The following is a 22,059-nucleotide window of genomic DNA, read 5'->3' as shown; positions in this document are numbered from 1 at the left end:
AAGTGATGGGCACTCTTTTCTTTTTACCTGAGTTGAAAAGATGGCTCTTTTCATAATTGTTACATCATCTCGATCCAAAATGTTGTTCATGTCAGGTATTTCTCCTCTGTGGGGAAAACAATGTTAATAACAAAAATAAAAATAAATGGCATTAATCCAGTGTTTCCCATGCATCAGACTCTGTTCTAAGCACTTCAATAATTAATATAAAACATGATTTTATATAAATATAAAAATAAAAACATGGTTTCCTGATGAAGTTTCTAGACAAATTCCTAAGGCATAAAGAAGTTTGATAAAAGAACAATTTTGATAGCATAAAAGAAAATTAAAAATTCTTAACCATTAATGTTGATCATTAGAAGGACAGTTTCATTATATTTTCCCTACTCTTGTGTACCATGTTCCAAAGTGGCCATAAGTGTCCATCTATGAGTTGACATTTTTACTGGAAAAAGGAAATGATGCATGCTTGCCACTATCAATCAGAAGACAACACAGCTTTCTCTTCATATAACAAAATCCATATATTTTATATATATTATTTTATAATACATTTTAATTTGATTTGGTTACTTAGATTTTATTTTATAAATTTATATATTTTATTTACCTTATATATTTAATGTTTATTATTCATAAATTAAATATAGATTAATTAACATTAATTAATTTGATAAATATTTTAATATGTAAGTAAATATATGTATTTAATATATAAAGTCAATGTATTTTTTGACTCAAACATCTTGTGAAATCTCCCTCAGTTTCACACTGACATATTAACCCTTAATGAGAGTCGCACTGAATTAGAATCTATTTGCATATGTAAATATGTTCTCATTTGTACAACTTGTTTATAACTATATGTCAGGTGAAAGGTAAAACAAAACCTATTCACATGACATAATACATATTTAAAGTCTACCAATTCTTTTATGTTTGGAACAAAAGAAACACATTATAGTGTAAATTGTTAAATTTGAATAGTGAAGCCCTAAAACGTTTGAAGTGTTCAGTATTCCCAGCACCTACCTTAGTAATGCGTCATAGAGTTTCTTTCCAAATTTTTCCTTCACAGAATGTGCAATGTCCCTGTACAAATTGGAAGATTTATAATTTAAAGTGTCACAAGTTATAATCTTTGTCTGTCATGGCCATGCTGATGTTTTGTCAGTGCATTCTTTGAAATTACAGGTCCTTTGGTACAAGCTCTTCTACTGCTTTTCCTAGTTGCCAATCTAGCTCGAGTTAAAACCTCCAGAGCTGAGGCAGCAGAACACACTGAGCATTCCACAGAGCTCCACATTGTTTTGCTTGATGACATTCAGGTGAGGATGGCAGGGAGTGGGAGTGGCTGGAAGTACAGATGTAATAAGATGGGGAAATTCTGTGATGATTGTTGAATATGGGCTATGGGCATGTAGGGGGTCATTATACTAATCTCTTTACTTTGGCATTAGTTTTAAAATGTTCACAATAATTTTTTCTGTAAGTTCAACCCGTCTTTAAAGATTTCTAGGGCCACCGTGGTGGCTCAGTTGGTTGAGTGTCCGACCCCAGCTCAGGTCATGATCTCACAGTTCATGGGTTCAAGCCCTGCTTTGGGCTCTGTGCTGACAGCTCAGAGCCTGGAGCCTGCTTCAGATTCTGTGTCTTCTTCTCTGTTTGCCCATTTCCTGCTCATGCCCTGTCTCTCTCTGTCTCTCAAAAATAAATAAATATTAAAAATTTCAAAAAAATAAAAATAATAAAGATTTATACAGAGGTTTTATCATTCCACAGTGGTTCATTCCAAAGCTTTTACAGTAACATAGTCCTATAGGCATTCCATAATCTGACATAGTACCCCAATGAGAAGAGAAGCAAGTAGCATTTGTGCCATAATAATCTTAAGGGAAAAAAATACAATCCAAAAAGATATATCAGAAATTATGCATGTTAAAAAAATCTCTACATTATTGCTTGAGAACATTTGTAAGACATGAGATTACCATAGCTGTTTCCGCACTGCCTGGCCTTTCAGGGTTTCCACGTTGAAATTGTTTGTCTTGGCAGGCATAATGAAAAACACCACCACCGTGACGTCACTTTTATGCATCTAATGAGGGATTAGGAAACACAACCAGTCAACTACCAAAGATAAAAGAAAACATCGATAGATGGACCTTAAACTTAAAAAAAAATAGTGTTTTATATTATCTTTAGATAAAAAGAATACTTATTTATGATTGACAGAGAAATTACACCCACTTTCCTGAAACGGACTCAGCAATATTATTTTAATTTGGCTTTCAGTTGAGATTTATTGATTAACAATTTGAAAATTCAGACATAAAATATTTTCATTAACCAGCTAAATAAAATATACAGCAATTGTTATTGATAGTCACAGTGCTTTTCTATGGTTAAAAAAATTCATATGAATGAGCTAATGGTAGAAGGCCAAAATGAGTTCTTTAAAATTTCAGATTGGAGGTGCTACCGGGTGGCTCAATCAGGTAAGCCTCCAACTTTGATCAGGTCATGACATCACAGCTCATGAGTTCAAGCCCCACGTTGGGCTCTGTGCTGACAGCTCAGAGTCTGGAGTCTGCTACAAATTCTGTGTCTCCATCTCTCTCTGCCTCTCTCCAGTTTCTGCTCTCTCAAAAATAAATTAACATTAGAAAAATCTACAGAAGTCATAGAAAAGGCTCACTCCAGGAATAGCCACTGTGTTATAAAAGAATAAATGTACTATCTGAAAGAATGCTTTCTTTTAATTTCTCCAAGTATTGTAATTATCTTTGATATCTAAATAGCAATTGGCTTTTTCCTCACACTTAAAAATAAAGTGACTGTTAGGGGGACCTGGAGGGCTCAGTTGATGAAGCGTCCGACTCTTGATTTTACTTCAGGTCATGATCTTGCAGTCCATGAGTTTGAGCCTCTCAGTGCAGAGCCTGCTTGGGATTCTCTCTCTCTCTGCCCCTCCCCTGCTTGCACTCTCTCTCTCTCTCAAAATAAATAAATAAACATTATATATATATATATATATATATATATCCAGCCACTCTGGAAAACAGTGTGGAGGTTCCTCAAAAAATTAAAAATAAAATTACCCTATAACCCAACAATAGCACTTCTAGGGATTTGTCCAAAAGATATAGGAGTGCTGATTCATAGCGGCGTATGTACCCCAATGTTTATAGCAGTGTTGTCAACAATAGCCAAATAATGGAAAAAGCCCAAATTCATCAACTATTGAATGGGTAAGGAAGATGTGGTATATACATACAATGGAATACTACTCATGTTGCCATTTGCAACAATGTAATTGGAACTGGAAAGTATTATGCTAAATGAAATAAGTCAGTCAGAAAAATATGGATATATGTTTTCAGTCATATGTGGAATTTGAGAAACTTAACAGAAGACCATAGGGGAAGGAAAGGAAAAATAAGTTACAAACAGAGAGGGACACAGACCATAAGAGACTCTTAAATACAGAGAACAAACTGAGGGTTGATGGGGGTGAGGGATTGGGGGGGGTGTCAGGAAAAATGCGTGATGGGCATTGAGAAGGGCACTTGTTGGGATAAGCGCTGGGTGTTATATGTAAATGATGAATCACAGGACTCTACTCCTGAAGCCAAGGCTACAGTGTATACACTGTATGTTAGCTAACCTGACAATAAATTATTTAAATATGTATATATATATTTATTTAAAGTGACTGTTAAACAAATGTATAGATAAATTGATTAATAATGTCCCTAAACATGATATATGTTTGATATAGCTTTGAGTCCATCTGTAAAACTTGTTAAATAAATACATACTAGGAATAGTAAAGAATAAGATTATTCCAGCCTATTCTAGAAAAATATATCTGGTCTTCAGTCCTATTTTACAGAGTTGAGTTTTTATTAATGTATTATTTTCTTATTAATGTGGTATCAGGAAATCTTTTAGGATACTTAGTACAATATCTGCTCTAAGGCAAAAACAAATCTATGAGCAAGGAAAAAAAATAACTGGATAGTAGTACGGAGCTCAGTTAAGTTTAGATTGTCTTGGTATCTCAATAAGATTGAAATTCCACACATGTCTCTGTAGCTTACTCTTATTTATTCTATATTTCTACATGATAGAATTAGAATATAAGCCAATAACTTTAATCCGTAGCTATTATATGGTACCATTTTGTATAGCTGTTTCTATTGGCACAAGTTTTATTGCTGGATTAATTGGGAACTTATATTAAGTCCCACCTTCCTGAGCAAAAAAAAAAAAAAAAAAAGATTCCACATTGAAGTGGGAGCCTCCTTTCCCCTCCTTTTTGTTTCTATGTAGACATCTCCTCGTTTCACAATTCAAGACTCTTAATCTCAGGAAGGAGGCATGGCTAATGAGTAGGGAGAGGAAAAGCATTTGTTTGTGTCTACCTAGTTGTACAGAAAGCAAAGGCTTGGTTGCCAGCTGTGCGTGGTACATGTTCCTCTGAAGGACTTCTTTGGTTGGGGGAAGATGGCAATGTGATGAGATAGCTGTGTCCAATAGCAAGTTCAATATCAGGAAGCCTATTGGTGCTATATACCAAGCCTCATCTTCCATTACAGTCTTCTTTGGTGTTAAAAATGGCAAGTTTTGTTCTGTATTTGCTTGATTTCCTCATATTTATCTTTCAACTGGTTAACTCTTGGGACAGAAGAAGAAATGTTACAATGTCATCTTAAAACATAACACCATAAGCTTGTGGCTCTCTTTAAAAATTATCTGATCATGGGGGCGCCTGGGTGGCTTAGTCAGTTAAGCCTCCGACTTTCGCTTAGGTCATGATCTCGTGGTTTGTGGGTTCGGGCCCCGCATCAGGCTCTGTGCTGACTGCCAGTTCAGAGCCTGGAGCCTGTTTCAGTCTGTGACTCCCTCTCTCTCTGACCCTCCCCTGCTCACGCTGTCTCTCTCTCTCCTAGAAATAAATAAAAAACATAAAAAAAAATTATCTGATCATGTAAATACACAAGTGAACAATGTAGCAATCCCAATAAGTAAAGTGAAAGACCAGAGCCCTTTTTAGAATAAGGTTGTCATTTGAAGTATTCAAAATCACGTATTCTCTTGAAAACATCCTAACAAACCAGAATGTTCTTTACTTCTCACAGAAGGAAGTCCTCTTATAAAAGTAGTACATGGTATCCTAGGGTGTTCTTACCCTCAGCAGGAAATTTAACCTGGATAAGGCTTCTAGGAAGATGTCAGCTCCTTTGTTTGAAAACTCATATCTCCCAGCAATGAAAAGGAACAAAGTCTTTTCAAGATCAAAGTCCAGATGACTAAAACAAAACAGAACAGTTTCAAATGAAATAAGGCAACAGCAACAAAATGTACAAATGAATTCTGTTAAAGTTCAATGGAGCTGAGAAAGATAAACATTTACTATAACAATCTTGTTTTCTCTATGGCATAGGTCCCTAAAACATGTACTATTTTTTTTTTAAATAAAGAAAAGCATACCCATAGAAATGACCACGAACAAAATCTTGGATCCTGGCCTTGTACATGGCATGTAGATTTTGAAACTCATGTACTGCTGAAAATTTCTTAACACTCAAGCCATTTGGAGTAACTACATCTGGAAAAGCAAAAATAAAATCATCATAAATATCTTCTTTTGGGAGAGGGTACCATTGTAGAAAAACAGTGTGTTTACATATATAAAATTATATGTCTATTAACATTTCTATTTCCAATCACAGAACTAAACATTCATAACACTTCACAATAAATTTTTGCAATAGGATATCAGGAGTGTGTGACCAAACTAATACTAACTAGTATAATGAAACATCAAATTAAAAGCACTAACAATGATTAGTATGATTTTCCTTTATTGATTGCTTACTATGCAGAAGGCACTGTTCTAAATGCTTTAAAATGTAACTCATTTAATCCTTACAAAAGCCAATGGAGTAGGTGTTCTTATCTGCATTGTCAGAGGTAGAAACGGAGGCACGGAGGTGTTAAGGAATCTGTCCTAGAACACAAGTGTCAGTAAGAGTAGAATCCATGTGGTATGCCTCCATATGCTGTGTCTTGAACGATTTTGTACACTGAACTACCTCTTAGAATCTTATTTTGACCAAACATGTGGGAAATGTTCTGTCCACTCAGAAAACTGGAAAGGTAGGCCTTTAGTTCTAATTCCCAGAAGATTTTACTCAAGACATTTTTGGTTTTCCAGAATATAAGTCTGTGACAAGAAAGATAGGGACTACTCAGAGTACAGGATGAGAACTACCTACTGACTTGAATACATGGGTTGTTGCATTTAGCAGTTTACTAGCAGTAAAAACAAATGAGATTAAAAGGAAAAGGCTATGTCAAAAAATTTTAACATATGGCAGTGGGGATTTTTGCTACATATGAGATTTGATTCAGAATTATAAATATGCCACCATTTAGCAGGGTATTTTATAGTTAACAACTACCTTTAAATTTTTAAAAAATATTTATTTATTTTTGTGAGAAAGAGGGAGGAGAGGAGCAGAGAGAGCGAGAGACACAGAATCTGAAGCAGACTCCAGGCTCTGAGCTCTGTCAGCACAGAGCCTGATGTGGTGTTCAAATCGTCAAACCACGAGATCATGACCTGAGCCGAAGTCAGATGCGTAACCAACTGAGCCACACAGGTGCCCCAACAAACTCCCTTTTGAAACAGTTTCACAAAATCAACTCAGGCTTCTTAGTCATTTCTGATATAAACAACAACAACAAACCACTGATTCTTATGAGTTTTTGCTAAGTAATTGGGCAATGCTATACTCCTTTGCATACCTGACCAAAGCAGAGTCGATTTTAGGTTGCCAAGGTTTCTAGTAAAAGCCCTCATGAATAATTCCTAGATGAACTGTATAGTGTGATCAGGATAGTAGACAATCCTCTCTTACAATGTATTTATCGTTCCATAACATTATATAGTGTTTACCCTGTGCTAGACTCTAGTATATTTGATAAATATTAATTTAATTTTATAAAACCACAGAAGTAAGTTATTTTGGTATCTCCATTTTACAGGTGAAGAAACTGGCCTGTGGAGAGGTTAAGTTATTTGACCAAGATCAAAGTAACTATAAAGTAACAGAGGTAAGATTTAAAAACAAGGCAGCTTGGCTCTGAGGTTTATGCCTTTATCCACTGTGGTGGTCAGCTGTATTGTCCAAAAAGATATAGAAGCCCAGAATGTACATGAATACCTTTTTATTCCCTTTATACCCTTTTACTTCCTCTGGAATTTTTTTCATTGTTTCACAAACAAAGCTATATTTGGCAGCAGGAGGAAGGATGAGACTGTATGGACATTAGATAGGATAGTAGCTTCAAGATAATAAAAGTTTTATTTTAAAATAGAAAAAAAAAACAAGCATTTTTGTAAGCTCAGAAAAGGATACTGTACACAGAAACAAGAAAGATACAAGAAAGAAATAATGTTGATGGAGTCAATTTCTGTAAGGGACATGACAGTGAGAATCCAACCAAAGGCTAGAGAATACTTGGAAACACAAAAGGAGAGCATAGGCTCTTTATTATTAATAAAGGCTCTGTCATTATTCAAATTCCTTGGATTCTTTTTTTGATTATATAGCACCTTGAAATACCTCCTGTAGACATTCAACAACTAGTGTTTAGAAAAAAGACATCCAGAGATAAGATCACAAAGATTAAAGAAAGAGGATATATTAATTAGGACTGTTTGGTAGCAAATAACAGACTCAGTGGTAACACTGTATGAATAGGTCCTAAGATTCCAGTGTCTCATGGTAAGGGTTTAGCTGGGCTTCAGGAATTGGTTTAAACCATTTTAAATCACTGTGGGGAATCCATAGAGTCCATTTCTTGCTTTCAAGGTCTTGGGAGAAGTAAAACAGTAGGGGCAATGTCATAAGATGTAGGACTGGCATAGTCTCACACAAATTTCTGATATATTCTGAACTTTTATCTCCTTAAAATAGAAAAATTAACTGGCTTACATCCACCAAGTCACTGTGACAATCCTAGGGCGTAGGCCCATTTCAAGCATAGACTGAACACTACTGTCTTGTAGATATAGCTTAATGTTCACTTTATTGCAAAGCTACTGAAGTTGAGAATTAAACTATGTATAAAGATCTGGGTGATAATAGAGAATGCAATTTTTCCTCCATTATTTTATTTTATTTTTGTTTTAAACAAAATTTTTAGACTATAATGTTTCAGGACTAAAAGATTGCTGACAAGCTCAGAGATAATAATTACCAGGCTTTCTCTTCAGCATATGTTCTGCCTCTATTGCTGTTATTTCAGATACTGTGGTGAACACATGAGCACAATGGACAGAGGCTCGCTCCATGCAATACCGGTGGTAAATCTGCCTTTCCCCAGCCTCTTTGTCTATGTTAAACTGTTTAAAAGAAAAAATAAAGAAAAAGCAAAAACACATACACATTTGCTCATAGGATTGACCCTTGAAAAGCATGGAGGTTTGTGGCATTGACCCCCTGTATAGTCAGAAATCTGCATTTAACTTTTGACTGCCCCATATTTAACTGCTAGTAGACTATTGTTGACCGGAAGCCTTACCAATGATGAAAGCAGTTGATTAACACATATTTTGTGTATGTTCAATATTCAGTATTTTTACAGTAAAATAAGCTAGAAAAAAGAAACTGTTATTAAGAATATCATAAGGAAGAGAAAATACATTTATAATACTGTATTTATTGGAAAAATCTGTGCATAAGTGAATCCGTGCAGTTCAGAACTCTACTGTTTAAGGATCAGCTGTACTGATCCATTTACACAAGGAAAACAAAATTACATATATTCATACTGTTTTTTCCTCAAGGCTATGTAAAGTTTTATGACCACAAAAAAGTAATAGTAACTTTTTATTAAACCTATTACTAAAATGTAAAGCCACTTCTGTTTTATTTATTTACATTTAAAAAATTTTTTATGTTTATTTTTGAGATAGAGACAGGGGATGAGTGGAGGAGGGGCAGAGAGAGAGGGAGACACAGAATCCGAAGCAGGATCCAGGCTCTGAGCTGTCAGCACAGAGCCCGACGCGGGGCTGGAACTCAGGGACCATGAGACCATGACCCGAGCCAAATTTGGACGCTTAACCAACTGAGCCACCCAGGTGCCCCCAGCCACTCATTCTTTAAAAAGTATTGTTCAGAGGCACCTGGGTGGCTCAGTCGGTTAAGCACCTGAGTCTTGATTTCAGCTCAGGTCTTGATTTCACGGTTCATGAGATGGAGCCCTGCATCAGGCTAAGAGCACAGAGCCTGCTTGGGATTCTTTCTCTCCCTCTCTCTCTGCCTCTACCCCTTCTCTTTCCAAATGTAAATAAATAAACATTTGAGGAAAAAAAAGTATTCACTTTCTTTCTGCTTCTACACTGCTACTTAATCCTTACATGAATATTTATACTTTGCTATAATTACTTAGAATTCTTAATTTTTGATATCTTAATTTTATTAACTTACCTTACATTTTATAAATATTGAGTTAATTACTTTCCCCAAGGTCCTTATCATATTTTACCCATAAGCAAAGAAACAAAGCTGACACTAAACTTGATACTGAAAATAAGGGTAATTAGTGCCACTCTTAATTCACTGAAAAGATTTCTGGCAAAGAGGAAAGACCAATGGTTTTCTGGGGTTATGTAACTCCTATCACTGTATAATTTCAAAGGGTGTACGGTTACTTTAATGGGATGGTGTGTTAAATTGTGCAATCATCTATTATTCTGGGTATCTTAACTTAAAAAAAAAACTTTAAAACCAACAAGCCAAGCACCAAACAATTGATTAAATAGTTGGCAACAGTTGTGGGCTTTTGCCATTTTGTTTAGTTTCTGAATGTTATGTCTCACATAACTGTGGATGAAACTAGCTGTGTTTAAGAGAGAAAAGTATATAAAGTTTCTGGTATTATATTAGCAGGGTGCTTTCCACAATAAAGATTATTAGAAGCTCAACAGTATGCACTGGGCTGTCTTCTAAGCAGGATATCATATTTAATCCTCTTAAGCCACTAAGCCTTGTATTGCGTCTTCATTTTGTGGAGAGGAAAATTGATGCTTGTAGAGATTAGGGAAACTGCCCAAGATCACATTCCTATTAAGTGTCTTAGCAGAGCCCTAAACTGATCCCTAATCAGTCTGACTTCAAAATTGTGCCCTTTCCTGCTTTTAGAACATTTAGACTCCAGCTCAACCAAGTCAGTCCCAGTAACTACTGTGCCATATAGAAGAAAACACTGAAAAACACTAAGTAGACGATTCTAAAGACAACAACAAGGAAAGTCCTAAAGCATTCTTTCTTGTCTGTAATATCTGCAACTATTTCTCTGAAAATGTTTGAAGCAGGGCTCTATAGGGCATCCTTGGATCAGCTGAAGTTTTCCCAAAGGCGTATATCGTTGGTCTTTTTTACTCAGTCAAATCTCTCATTCAACCAACACTTGTTGATTAACTTATTATTTCTGTGGCCCTCAAAGGGCTTATAAATTAGTGAGAAAACAGGTTAAAATTAGACAGATATAGGTAAGTGCCTGAGGAAGACATAGGATCACAGTGGGACTGAGAATAGGGAAACATATTTCATACTATGCAAGTGTTTACATTCTCAGTATCACCTCCAGAATGTAAGATTTTCAAAGCAAGGACCATGATTTATTAATCTTTGTATCTCCAACTTGATTGTATGAATAAAAGGGGATTTGAACTGGGACATGAAATTTTAATTTGGGGAGAGGTTATTTTGGATTGAAAAATTAACTAAACAAGTACATAAAGTCAAATAGCAGGACGCCTGGATGGCTCACTCGGGTGAGCATCTGACTCTTTGATTTCAGCTCAGGTCCTGATCTCATGGTTCATGGGATCGAGCCCCATGTTAGGCTCTGTATTGACAGCACAGAGCCTGCTTGGGATTCTCTCTCTCTCTGCCCCTCCCTTTCTCACCCTCTCTCTCTTTCTCTCAAAACAAATAAATATTGTTTAAGTAAAAAAAATATAAAGTCAAATAGCATGTGCAGGAAAATTGCATCTGATGTCACTATAGCAGAGTATAGACTGTAGGAGACATAATGAGTCAACAGACAAGGCTAGAAAGTTAGCCTTTGTCCTGTATGAAATGGAAAACACTGACAGGGCTCGTTTAAACATATGGTGAAGACGGTCTATGTTTAGGAAAGATAACTCTGGAAAAAGTATGAAACGTTTCCTATGTTACTGAGCTTTTGTAAAGATTAAATGAGATAACACATATCAGATGCTTAGAAAAGCACCTGGCACATGGAAAGTGCTCAATAACTTTAGTTATCATCATCATTATTGTTGTTGCTTCTGTTGGTATTGTAGAGAGTAGTAAAATTTCATATATGGGGAAATGTTTAACATCTGGACATTTAGAGATAAGAAGATAGGATTTCTAAATGAGCACACCAAGTATGCAGATATACAAGGGGAGGGTAGTAGAGGCCTGCTGATCCTGTGAAAAGTCTCCACGAAGACAGGCATGTGCTTTTTCCTGGTCCTATGGGGTACCTTACCTTCCAAGCCTGCAGAATGCCTGGCCACATCCATGCTTTATAGCAACTCTAAGTGTTTATACATATTGTTCACTTTCCCGCATGTTTATGACAGCCTGTTAAAATCTCCATCTGGTAATTCCAACCTCAAGGACATATCTGGCCCTGGGTATTTTGACCATGGATCTTACTTTCCTACATTTTTATGTATCTCATTGCTTTTTGCTAAATTCAAGAAGATGTATAAAAAAGAACAAAAAATGAGGCAAAGCACAAGTAAGTCAGCAAAGCACAGTCTAGTGACAGAGGAGGATAACCCAATGATTCAAGGCGATGAGCTCAAAACTTGGTCAGACGGAAGAGTTAAAACCCATCTGCAATCGTCTATGGTTTCTTTCACTGTCTTTTCATCCCAGACAACACTATCCTTATGTTTCCATCCAGAAAATTCTGATATCATCAAAGAAAGAGAGCCCAAAACATAAGAAAATCAGTGGCTATATATATATATATATATATATATATATATATATGTATATATATTTAAGCAGTAGTTATGTAGCCATTATAGTTGAAGGAAAACTGATCAATGGCTGGAGCAATAGAAATGAATTTTGAAATATCTTCTTGGAGAGTCTCAGAAGATTGATATGCTGCTGAAAATGGTTGAAATGCTATTTTAGTCAACAGAGTTAACTAAAAACTTAAAGCAACATCAAAGTCCTTGTGAACTGGCTATTAACTAAACATGTTTTCAGTTAGCAATTAAAATTTAAGTAAAATAGTTCTATCTTTCTGTTTTTAAATTTTTATTTTATTTTCGAGAAAGTGAAAACGGGACAGAGGCAGGGAGTGTGTGGGGGGGTGGTGGGGACAGAGGATCTGAATTGAACTCTGTGCTGACAGCAGCGAGCCTGATATGGGGCTTGAACTCGCAAACTGTAAGATCATGACCTGAGCTGAAGTCGGTCACTCAACCGACTGAGCCCTCCAGGTGTCCCTGCTCTTTCTGTTTTTATAACAGTTGGGTACTTTTATTCTTGTTCCCATTTCTCCCTATGTTTATTTGCCAGATTCAAAGCTTACTGCTCTCGGTCTTGCATCAAAGAGTAAATTATGACTCATTTCTTATATTGAACTTTTAAAAAATTTTTCATGTATACAATTTGTTGTTATTATGCAACATTCAAATTCTAAGCCAATCGTGAGCATGGGATGGGAGGATCTGCTTTAGAAAATGATTATGGGGGCTTTTTCTGTGAAAAATTATTAGAAGTTTAACTCAAAATCTAGTTCCTGACTACTTACGATCTATAGTTACACTGCTGGGCACGATATTTTACTAGAAAGACAGGCTGGGGCTGACTAGGTTCACATATTTCAACAAGTGAAGAGCTTGAAACTGGTGAGATTTATCAGATTTGAAGAAAGTATGATATAAAAGGATATTTTATTAAAAGGATAAAATTGAATTATGTAACTATATACTGTAATCATTTTTACTTAAAAGCAACTATTAATATCCAATGCATTTTATTAGTTGTTTTTATTAACTGTTACTATATAATGGTTTTAATTATTCTGAAGTAAAGTACTTGACATGCTTCTCCAGTATTTTCTCTTTCACAAAAATCAGAGTCTGCTCTTTTCTGGGAAAAAGGGTTGCTGAGCTTATTACAGATCACTGGTTTGCCCTTATTAGTCTACCATTACTACATACCATCAGGAAATTTCCCTGATCTGACTTTCTGAATTCCTTGGTGACTTTATTTTGGATGTACATCTTATGTTTACAATTTGACCTTTAGGTTAGTCTGACCTTTTTATAGAAAAGCTCTCATTAGGACCACACATTGCTTTTCAAATGTTAAAGGTTGTCAGAAAGAACTTTCCTGCACTCAGAGTGTCTTTGGGATAGTAGGACAGCCTTCTACTACCATTATCTAAGTGTTCCTGTATTACAAACCTTCTCTCTCTCTCTCTCTCTCTCTCTCTCTCTCTCTCTCTCTCTCACACACACACACACACACACACACATACACACACCGCTCACACACCACTCACACATGCACATATTCTGTTCCACAGAATCCGAGAACTTTCTGGAAAGTCTTTAGAAGTCAACTCTCCAACTTCCTAATTTTCCTGACAGTAAATAGGACACTAAAATACTGAGTTGATTTGATAACAAATCTGTAAAATCCTGACGTTGTGGTACTCAAATGCTTTGTTGATATTATTGATATGATGATATAAAGAATATACTTTTATTAATCTGATTTAACTGACAGAAAACAAAAGAAAAAAAAGTCAAGACTGAATGACTTTGGTCATAGAGTTGGGCAGTCTGCTAAGAAAGGAAACTCAACCGTTTGGTCACCAAGGTTTGGTCACCAAGGATCCACACCCCTGTTCTAAATAACCTGTCTTACTCAACCTCCCCCCTCCTCCGCTCCGCCACAAAAACTCCACCTACGCATTGCAGAGTTACAGGAGAAAGCTGACCATTTATTCATTCAAAGGAGAGAGGAAGACCCATAGTGCAAGTTGTATGCCTAGCACCCTTGGTCTGTAGCTGTCACTCAGAGCTTGTGTGGATCCAGCATCATCACGGTGTTTCTCAGCTTCAGGGTAGACAGGAGTCCAACCCACCTACACCCACCATGCCTCTTTGTGTCTTGGATCTGCTCCTCCAAAGTAGGTAGCCGTCTGGGCTGTCACCACAATACTCTACTGCACTCTGAACAAAGTTAAACTGCATCAGCTCTCTGTCACCTCAGGGGCGGCTTTGTCATAAATATTAAATAGTTAAAAGGGCATTTCTGCCATCTGGCTGGCAGATGAAATATAAAGATCAATACTTCTCATCTCTCAGTTTCAAGGATCAGAAAGAAAGTTGGTGGTGAGGGAGGAAGGAGAAAGGACTATTTACCTTATCAAGATGGTTGTAAAAATCAATGTTTGCTGCACAGAGATACCTGCCAAGCAGTGTGGCGTGAGTGGTAAATATTGTAGCGATAGGAAGCTTCCGAGCTCGGGAAAGGATCAGTCCAGTTCCCGCCTGCCATTCGTGGAATTGGGCAATGACATGTTTCCCATCTACGTGATCCGTCACCTACATCAGAGAAGAAGCATTTAGAACAGTTAGCAAAGCTTGACCTTGCCCATGGCCCACAGCATAAGTAAAATTATCATGCTTATAAATTTTAGCAAAATTTAAAGAGAGCTAAACACGATGTGCACAGATTTAGCAAGCAGAATTGTTTTATAGGATTTAACTGCATGTTCATAAAGCCCACGTATTTTTATGGCATAATCTTTCCTTGTAGTAATGGATCAAATTTATTTTTTATATCTATAGAGGGGCCTCAGAGAACAAATGCACAGGAGGCACTCAATAAATATTCATTGAATGGATGAATGAATAATAGCAATAATATCCTTGAAGAACTCACTGAGCAGCTGAATCAATTGGGACTACCCGCTTACAAGCTTCTTTTGAAACAAACAATAAATGACTTCATGTTTTAAATTAATCTTATTTTGATTTTCTGTTCTTTGAACCCCAAAGCATTTTAACTAACATATTATTTTAAGAATATGGATGGGGCGCCTGGGTGGCTTAGTCGGTTAAGCGTCCGACTTTCTCTTAGGTCATGATCTCACGGTTCGTGGGTTCGAGCCCCGCGTCGGGCTCTGTGCTGACTGCCAGCTCAGAGCCTGGGGCCTGTTTCAGTCTGTGACTCCCTCTCTCTCTGACCCTCCCCTGTTCACGCTGTCTCTCTCTCTCTCTCTCTCCTAGAAATAAATAAAAAAAAAAACATTAAAAAAAAAAAGAATATGGAACTGGGCATAAGGGGGCTAATAACTTGTTTGGAAGCAAATCCTAATTTAGTAACATACTGAGGACCCTGGTCTAATTCTGGTATAGATCTAAAACTAGGGAGGGTGTCAGTTTCTTGGTCTTAAAGTTATCTTGTTTCACCCTTACAGAAATTTAATATTTATATTCCATTCCTCTTAGGACTGCCTACTTCCTCAACGGGGGAGTAGAATTGATAATGCAAAGCATGTGCATTCAAGGAAACTGAGCAGAGAATTGGGAAGTCAAAAATTTACCCAAGGAGGCAGGTCTCACATTTAGGGGACATCAGCATCACCTGAAAGGCTGGTTAAGCATGGATAGCTGGGTCCCATCACCAGGTAATCTAATTCAATAATTCTGGGCTGGGGGCAAGAGTTTGCATGTCTTACAAGTTTGCAGGTAATGCTGCTGGTGGTCCATGGAAATGCTCTTTGAGAATCACTGACTTAGGCTAGGACCTCTGTATTTTAAAGTACTTGCTCTTCAAAAGTAATGAAGTAATAACTCCTCACAGTTATTAACAGTTGCACAGATCGATGGCAGCCAAGAGATGACTGCAGAAACAGGGCTTGCCCAGCAGCTTTGGACTTTTGTCAATGTCTTTATTTACACTTTGAATCAAAGAAAATTTCTGTCTCTCAAATGACTTTATTTTAGAGAATATTGGGGCTTTACTTTCTCGCTTTTCTCTAGTTCCCTTTAAGAGAAAGGAAGAGGGCACACACATACACACACACACGCACACACACACACACACACACACACAGAGGCTGACCTCAGTCCTGGGGTCAGTGGCTCAGGGAAGCAGTTTGCAGAAGAAAAGTTGCTTCCACCAACTGATGCTAAAACAAGACTGCTGATTGTCATTAAGCTGGATCTTGTCAGCACCCTCACCCTGTTCTCCTAATTCTGTCACTAACACAAGCAATGGGACTGCCCCTCTACCTTCCTCTTGACTTCAAGACGTTTTGTGGCTATTGGAAATGACTTCATTGGTAAGAAAGGCTGATCAAGGGGACACACTGCCAAGCATGCAGTTCTGTGATTTGTCCTTGGACTACACCCCCACTTTGCTAGGGATGTTCTTCTTTCACCATCTGATTTTTAAGTTAAGCATAGTCATTTTTGAGGTAATGCAAGGAATGCAAAGAAGTACTCCTGCCATGCTTTGAGAACTTAAAAGAGTGAAGGCTTGGCTCATTTCACAAGAATTGATTTCTACTGCTCTTGGTTTTTTATTTTTTTAATCTCTTTTCCATTTTGTGGGTATTTTGCTACTATGGACTCCTTAGCACCTGCTGAGATCACTTCAGGCCTTAGAAAATGATGAAATCTAAAAGCCACTGCAGTTGCACAAGTACTCGTGCATAAACAAAAGCAAATATTTCAAGCTATTTTCTACTCCCATAAGTCTAGAATTCACATACATAGTGCATGGTATATACTGTTGCTTGCTTGTATATATATTATCATCTATGTATCAAGCAATATAATTGGTTGTTTTATGCACATCATTATGTTTAAATCTGATATCAGGTAGTAATGAATAAGCATGATCATTAACCATTCCAAAGGCTAGTATCTAGTTAAAGGATGGATAACTTTTTCTCAGATTCTTTTGAAATGTATTAGGACAATCATGATGGCATCATTGCATTTAGCTTAATCTCAAAATCATGGGGTCATTGCTGGCCACAGAACACAGGTATGTTCCTCCTCTGTTGTATGACTATATGATAAACTATACCTCTTTTAAGAACCAGGCAGTTAAAGATCCAAATATTAGCATATCGTTGGCTTCTCGGTCATGATAAGGGATGCCGACACTGCATGCTTCCCAGAGATCTCCCTTCCACCTGTCGAGGTTCCAAGCTGAATAGCCTATGTCAAATAGCACCACGTAAGGACTCCCTTCTATCAGCCATCTTCCAAAGTGCACCTGCCATATAAGAAAACATGGGCTTGCAGTAATAACAGGCAATGTAAGGGAGAAAAAGGTGTTTATGCTTAAGAGTATATAAACTTTATTTAAGACTCAACAGCAGACAATGCAAGCTATGTACGAAACTGTAGTGGTAACACAAAGCATCTGATATTTGAGCCTGAAGATGGAATGGGCTTGCCTCCATTCATCTAGAACCTCTAAGCTCTTACTCTTCATCAAATGTGGTCAGTTAAAAACCAAGTGTCTAGATCATGTAATCTCTACCCTTCTGTTTCTCATTACCCTCCTGTGACCTTGAGTTCATGGATTTAGGATTTAATATCATGGTCTATGTTTTTATGATAGAGCCATAAGATGAACTGGTCTGTATCTTTAATCTATAGTGGGGTATAGTGTGTATGGTGTCACTTATTTCCCTATACCCAATAGAACTTGTTATAATATGTCATGCTAGAAAAGTGTGTTTCTAAGGACAAATGTATATGATTTCTTTCATTCCTCCTATCAAAAAAAAATGTGACACGAAGTGTTTCCCAGTGTGGTTGCTGCCAGATGTCTTAAATAAATATATTGCCCAAGATACTTTATCTCTTTAATCTAGCAGCTCAAAGTCTAATCCTCTTACATTCTTCAAATTGAAGTCTTTTATTCCTGTTTTATCTTGTGCAAGTTTAAATGTATTAGCTATCTCACTTTTTTCCCAATTGTAATTCTAAAATCACCATATATCCAAGTTTTAACTTTCTTTTTGACTTCTATTTTTTTATAGTAATTTACTCATTCTTTTGTCTTGACTTTTATTTTATGTTTATTCTCCTTTTTCATGGTATGCAACTCCATACATCACATCAAATGCGTCTTGGAAATTGGCAAAAACTAAGAGCCTCTCATTGAGTATTCAGGCCTCTCTATTAAGCTGAATGTATTCATATTGCTTAGATATTGACACTTGTGACTCCACCCAAAGCTGAATTTGGAGAGCTTGAAAGCCCACTTGATCATCATTCTCTTCCTCAGGACTCGGGAATGCATGGTAATTTTTCTCCCATCAAGTCTTGGATAAATAACTTTGAAAGACCGCTGTTATCTGTCAGTTGCTCCCATTGTGATTAACATTTATTATGACATTACCCCCTCTCCAGACTGAGTTTTCCTGAGTCACAAACAACTTTTGAATAGTTTTCTCTTTGGGACATTCATTAATTTATGTATTCATTCAATGAATAGTTGAATTCATGTAATATTCTAGCCTAATATGTGGCCTAAATTCATGTGATTTTCTATACTAATATGTGGCATATGATACACTGAGCTGAGATCATAGAGAAGTGCTGATACTAGAGAATGTAAGCTAGCTTGTATTGACTTCCAGTGACTTCTTGGCTGTAACAGAAACATCCGTACATCAGAATACATTTAGAAACTTGGGATCAGTCAGTCCGTTAGGCTTTTCATCTCCCTCTTCTTTCACAAGAGCTTTAAATGCAAGCCCCTTCCAAAGTCTTATTATTTTACCCCAGTAGTACCAAGGGCATTCCTCTCTCACTTTCCTATGTTTTACATGCTCCACTCACTATGATATATTTCCCTAGTGCTCTGTGGGAACTCAAGTTTTCTTCATTTAAATCTTCTCCATCTTAAGGCTTGCACACAACTTGTAGATGCTCCTACCCACATGGACATCTCAATGAGGGCTTCTCATTTTTTTCTGCCCCCAGAAACTATATTCCTGGGATGAGTATGAAGGAGGTTTGGGGTTTTTTCATTACACTGAAATTTATTTTTATTTACTTATTTATTTTTATTTACATTTATTTATTTTTGAGAGACAGAGAGAGGCAGAACACAAGTTGGGGAGAGGCAGAGAGAGAATGAGACACAGAATCTGAAGCAGGCTCCAGGTTCTGAGCTGTCAGCACAGAGCCTGACATGGGGCTCGAACCCACAAACTGTGAGATCATGACCTGGGCTGAAGTCAGACGCTTAACTGATTGACCACGCAGGTACGCCTACACTGAAATTTATTATTTGTGTATAAAGAAATCTTTGAAATTTGATCCAAATATACTACCTTTCCTTCTTTTATTAATCATCTGGTTATTTTTCCATCTTTTTCTGGGCAACTTCAAAATCCAAGATTTTTTCCTACACATTTACCTCATAGTTATCTGAGTTTATTAACTTCAAAGAACTTCATGCCATGGCATTCCAGCCACCCAAGCTCATGGCTGCATTGTTATCCTCATCAAAACCCGAACTATTCCTCCTCTGATACAATAATAATAATAATAGAATTATTACTTGCCCACAATGTCTAAACCTCCACTTCTTTCACTCACTCTGTTTCTCTCAGTGTATATGTTCTTCTTTTTTCTCTTCAAGACCTCTGTTCCTGGAACTTTCCATTTTTTCCCTACATCATTGCCTCCTTTCTGGCTTTGCTTCCTTTCCTATTCATTTCAGATACAACTGTCCATCAATTTCAACCATTAATTCAGTCAAGTCCTCCAGGACTTGTGCCACCTCGCCCCATTGTTGAAATTAAATCACACTGAATCCCCAGTTATTCAACTTCCTGCACTTATACTCAGGCTGTTGGTTGATGCTGGAGAAAGCCATGGTCATATATATTTGTGCCACTAAAAAGCCATGAGTATATCTCAAAATGTCCAGAAATTCTTTCATCTTCCTTTTTTAGATCTTCCTCAAATGATCTTATTTTAACACTCGCCTTCTAACTCTCAAAAGATGACCTTCAACTCCTACTTCAGCAAGATCATCCAAAACATTGAGTGAGACCATTCTACTCTTGATCAACTTATCTCTATCTGCATTCATCCTTTATTTTCTGGTTGAGTCTAAGAGGGGAAAACAATCCTCTCAATAGTGCTTTGGATCATGTGCCCTCTCCAATTCTCAGTGATCTTATTCCCTTTGTTAATTTCTTATGAATTTTCAACTTCTTCCTGTCTGCTAGGTGTTTCCTTTTGGCATATAAATATGATCACATCTCACATTTAATAAAACACTAATTCTCAAAACAATGTCATTTGCAAACTACTTAATTATCCTTTTTTCTCATAGAAAAATCTCATTGCCACAGTTTCTGTACCCTTTGCCTCACAATTCAGTCTTTCCTCAACCCACTGCAATCTGAGTTAACCCTCTTCTCCCCGAAGCTATATTTAGCAAGATTACCATGAAAGACCTATTGTTAATATTGCTAAACCCTATTTACCCTGGTTTACTCCTTCATTGACTTAGTCCCTCCTTCATACTTGAAACTTGTTCCTCAGTTGTTTTGACCTATTTCTATTGTGATAGCAACAGATTACCACAAACCTAGTGGCTTAAAACAACACAAATTTATGACCTTATGGGTTTGGGAGTCAGTAATCTGAAACAGGTCTTATGGGTTAAAATCATACAGACTGTCTAGGGGAGTCTGTTTTCTGGCCTTTTCCAGCATCTAGAGGCTACTGCATTCCTTGGCTTGTGGCCTTTTCCTCATCTCCAAAGCTCATCAGGCCAACCTCTGCTTCCACTGGCACATCTACTTTCTGATTCTGACTCTACTGCCTCTCTTTTATAAGGACCCCTGTGATTACATTGGACCTACCTCAATAATCCAGGATAATCGTCCCACTTTGGGACACAAACCTACAATCCTTTTGTTATATAAGGTAACATATTTTCTGGTTATGGGGATTAAGATTTGCACATTTTTGTTTCTGCATCACTAGCTGTGTTTTTACTTTTACAATCTCTGAGTTTTTTTTTTTTTTTTAATAAGTGTTCTAACATGTTGACATTCCCCCAAGGTTTGGCTCAAAACACCTGCTTTTATTTTTTTTATTTTTTTTAAATGTTTTATTTATTTCTAGGAGAGAGAGAGAGAGAGACAGCGTGAGCAGGGGAGGGTCAGAGAGAGAGGGAGTCACAGACTGAAACAGGCTCCGAGCTGGCAGTCAGCACAGAGCCCGACGCGGGGCTCGAACCCACGAACCGCGAGATCATGACCCGAGCGAAAGTCGGACGCTTAACCAACTACGCCACCCGGGCGCCCCAAAACACCTGCTTTTAGACTATAAACTTCCACTGAGTAATGTTATCCACAGCCATAATTCAATTACAATTTAAACACATATAACTTTCTCTCAAACGTCTCTGTCCTATACTTTCTGTTGAACGCCAAACTTATCACCCTACTGGACGTTTCCTGATGGTTTTCACAAGGTGCTTCAAATGTAACCTATTTACAATTAAATTCATCATCTTTCTCAGAAATATGGTCCTTTTCCCTAAGGAGATAAATAGTCTTCTCTTATGAGGTCATGTAAATGGTGGTCTGTTTTTTGCACAACAGTTTACTAGGTCTCGCTGGGTGAAGTGTCAGTCAGTTTTCCTTACCTGGCAGCCGTGTTTATTCATTGTGTCCACTGCTTTTCTGATAGCATCATTTATAGGTTCACACCGTTCCACCTGAGTCTTCATATTGTGCTCAAAATAGGGGCCAATCAGAAAATAATTATCTCCCCATTCATCTGCTGTGGTTTTGGCCTTCGTCTGAATCACAGTATAGATGCCACCAACTGTTGAAAAAGAAAAGTTCTGTTTATCATTCAGGTTTGTATTTCATTTTAAGTGATGAAGACATGGAAATGAGTTTTCATTTTTTTTAAAT

At 37.0% G+C, this 22,059-nt stretch overlaps 1 protein-coding gene across 1 annotated transcript in view; it reads right to left on the bottom strand.

The window, feature by feature from the left end:
• GYS2 (glycogen synthase 2) overlaps positions 1-22,059 on the bottom strand; it is a 52,154-nt gene that overhangs the window by 20,073 nt on the left and 10,022 nt on the right. Inside the window, exons 2-10 of the mRNA XM_039238592.1 lie at positions 21,786-21,967; positions 17,178-17,369; positions 14,498-14,680; positions 8,278-8,422; positions 5,500-5,617; positions 5,198-5,318; positions 1,995-2,101; positions 1,036-1,095; positions 28-106 (exon numbers count right to left, since the gene is read on the bottom strand). Of these exons, the coding sequence (XP_039094523.1) occupies positions 28-106; positions 1,036-1,095; positions 1,995-2,101; positions 5,198-5,318; positions 5,500-5,617; positions 8,278-8,422; positions 14,498-14,680; positions 17,178-17,369; positions 21,786-21,967 (1,187 nt within the window). The remainder of the gene's footprint in view (positions 1-27; positions 107-1,035; positions 1,096-1,994; positions 2,102-5,197; positions 5,319-5,499; positions 5,618-8,277; positions 8,423-14,497; positions 14,681-17,177; positions 17,370-21,785; positions 21,968-22,059) is intronic.

Source organism: Hyaena hyaena, unplaced genomic scaffold (genome assembly GCF_003009895.1).
Source record: "Hyaena hyaena isolate Hyena2069 unplaced genomic scaffold, ASM300989v1 scaffold_143, whole genome shotgun sequence".
Classification (NCBI taxonomy): Eukaryota; Metazoa; Chordata; class Mammalia; order Carnivora; family Hyaenidae; genus Hyaena; species Hyaena hyaena.
The sequence above is the reverse complement of the archived record's forward strand: the minus strand, read 5'-3'. Positions and strand labels throughout refer to the sequence as shown.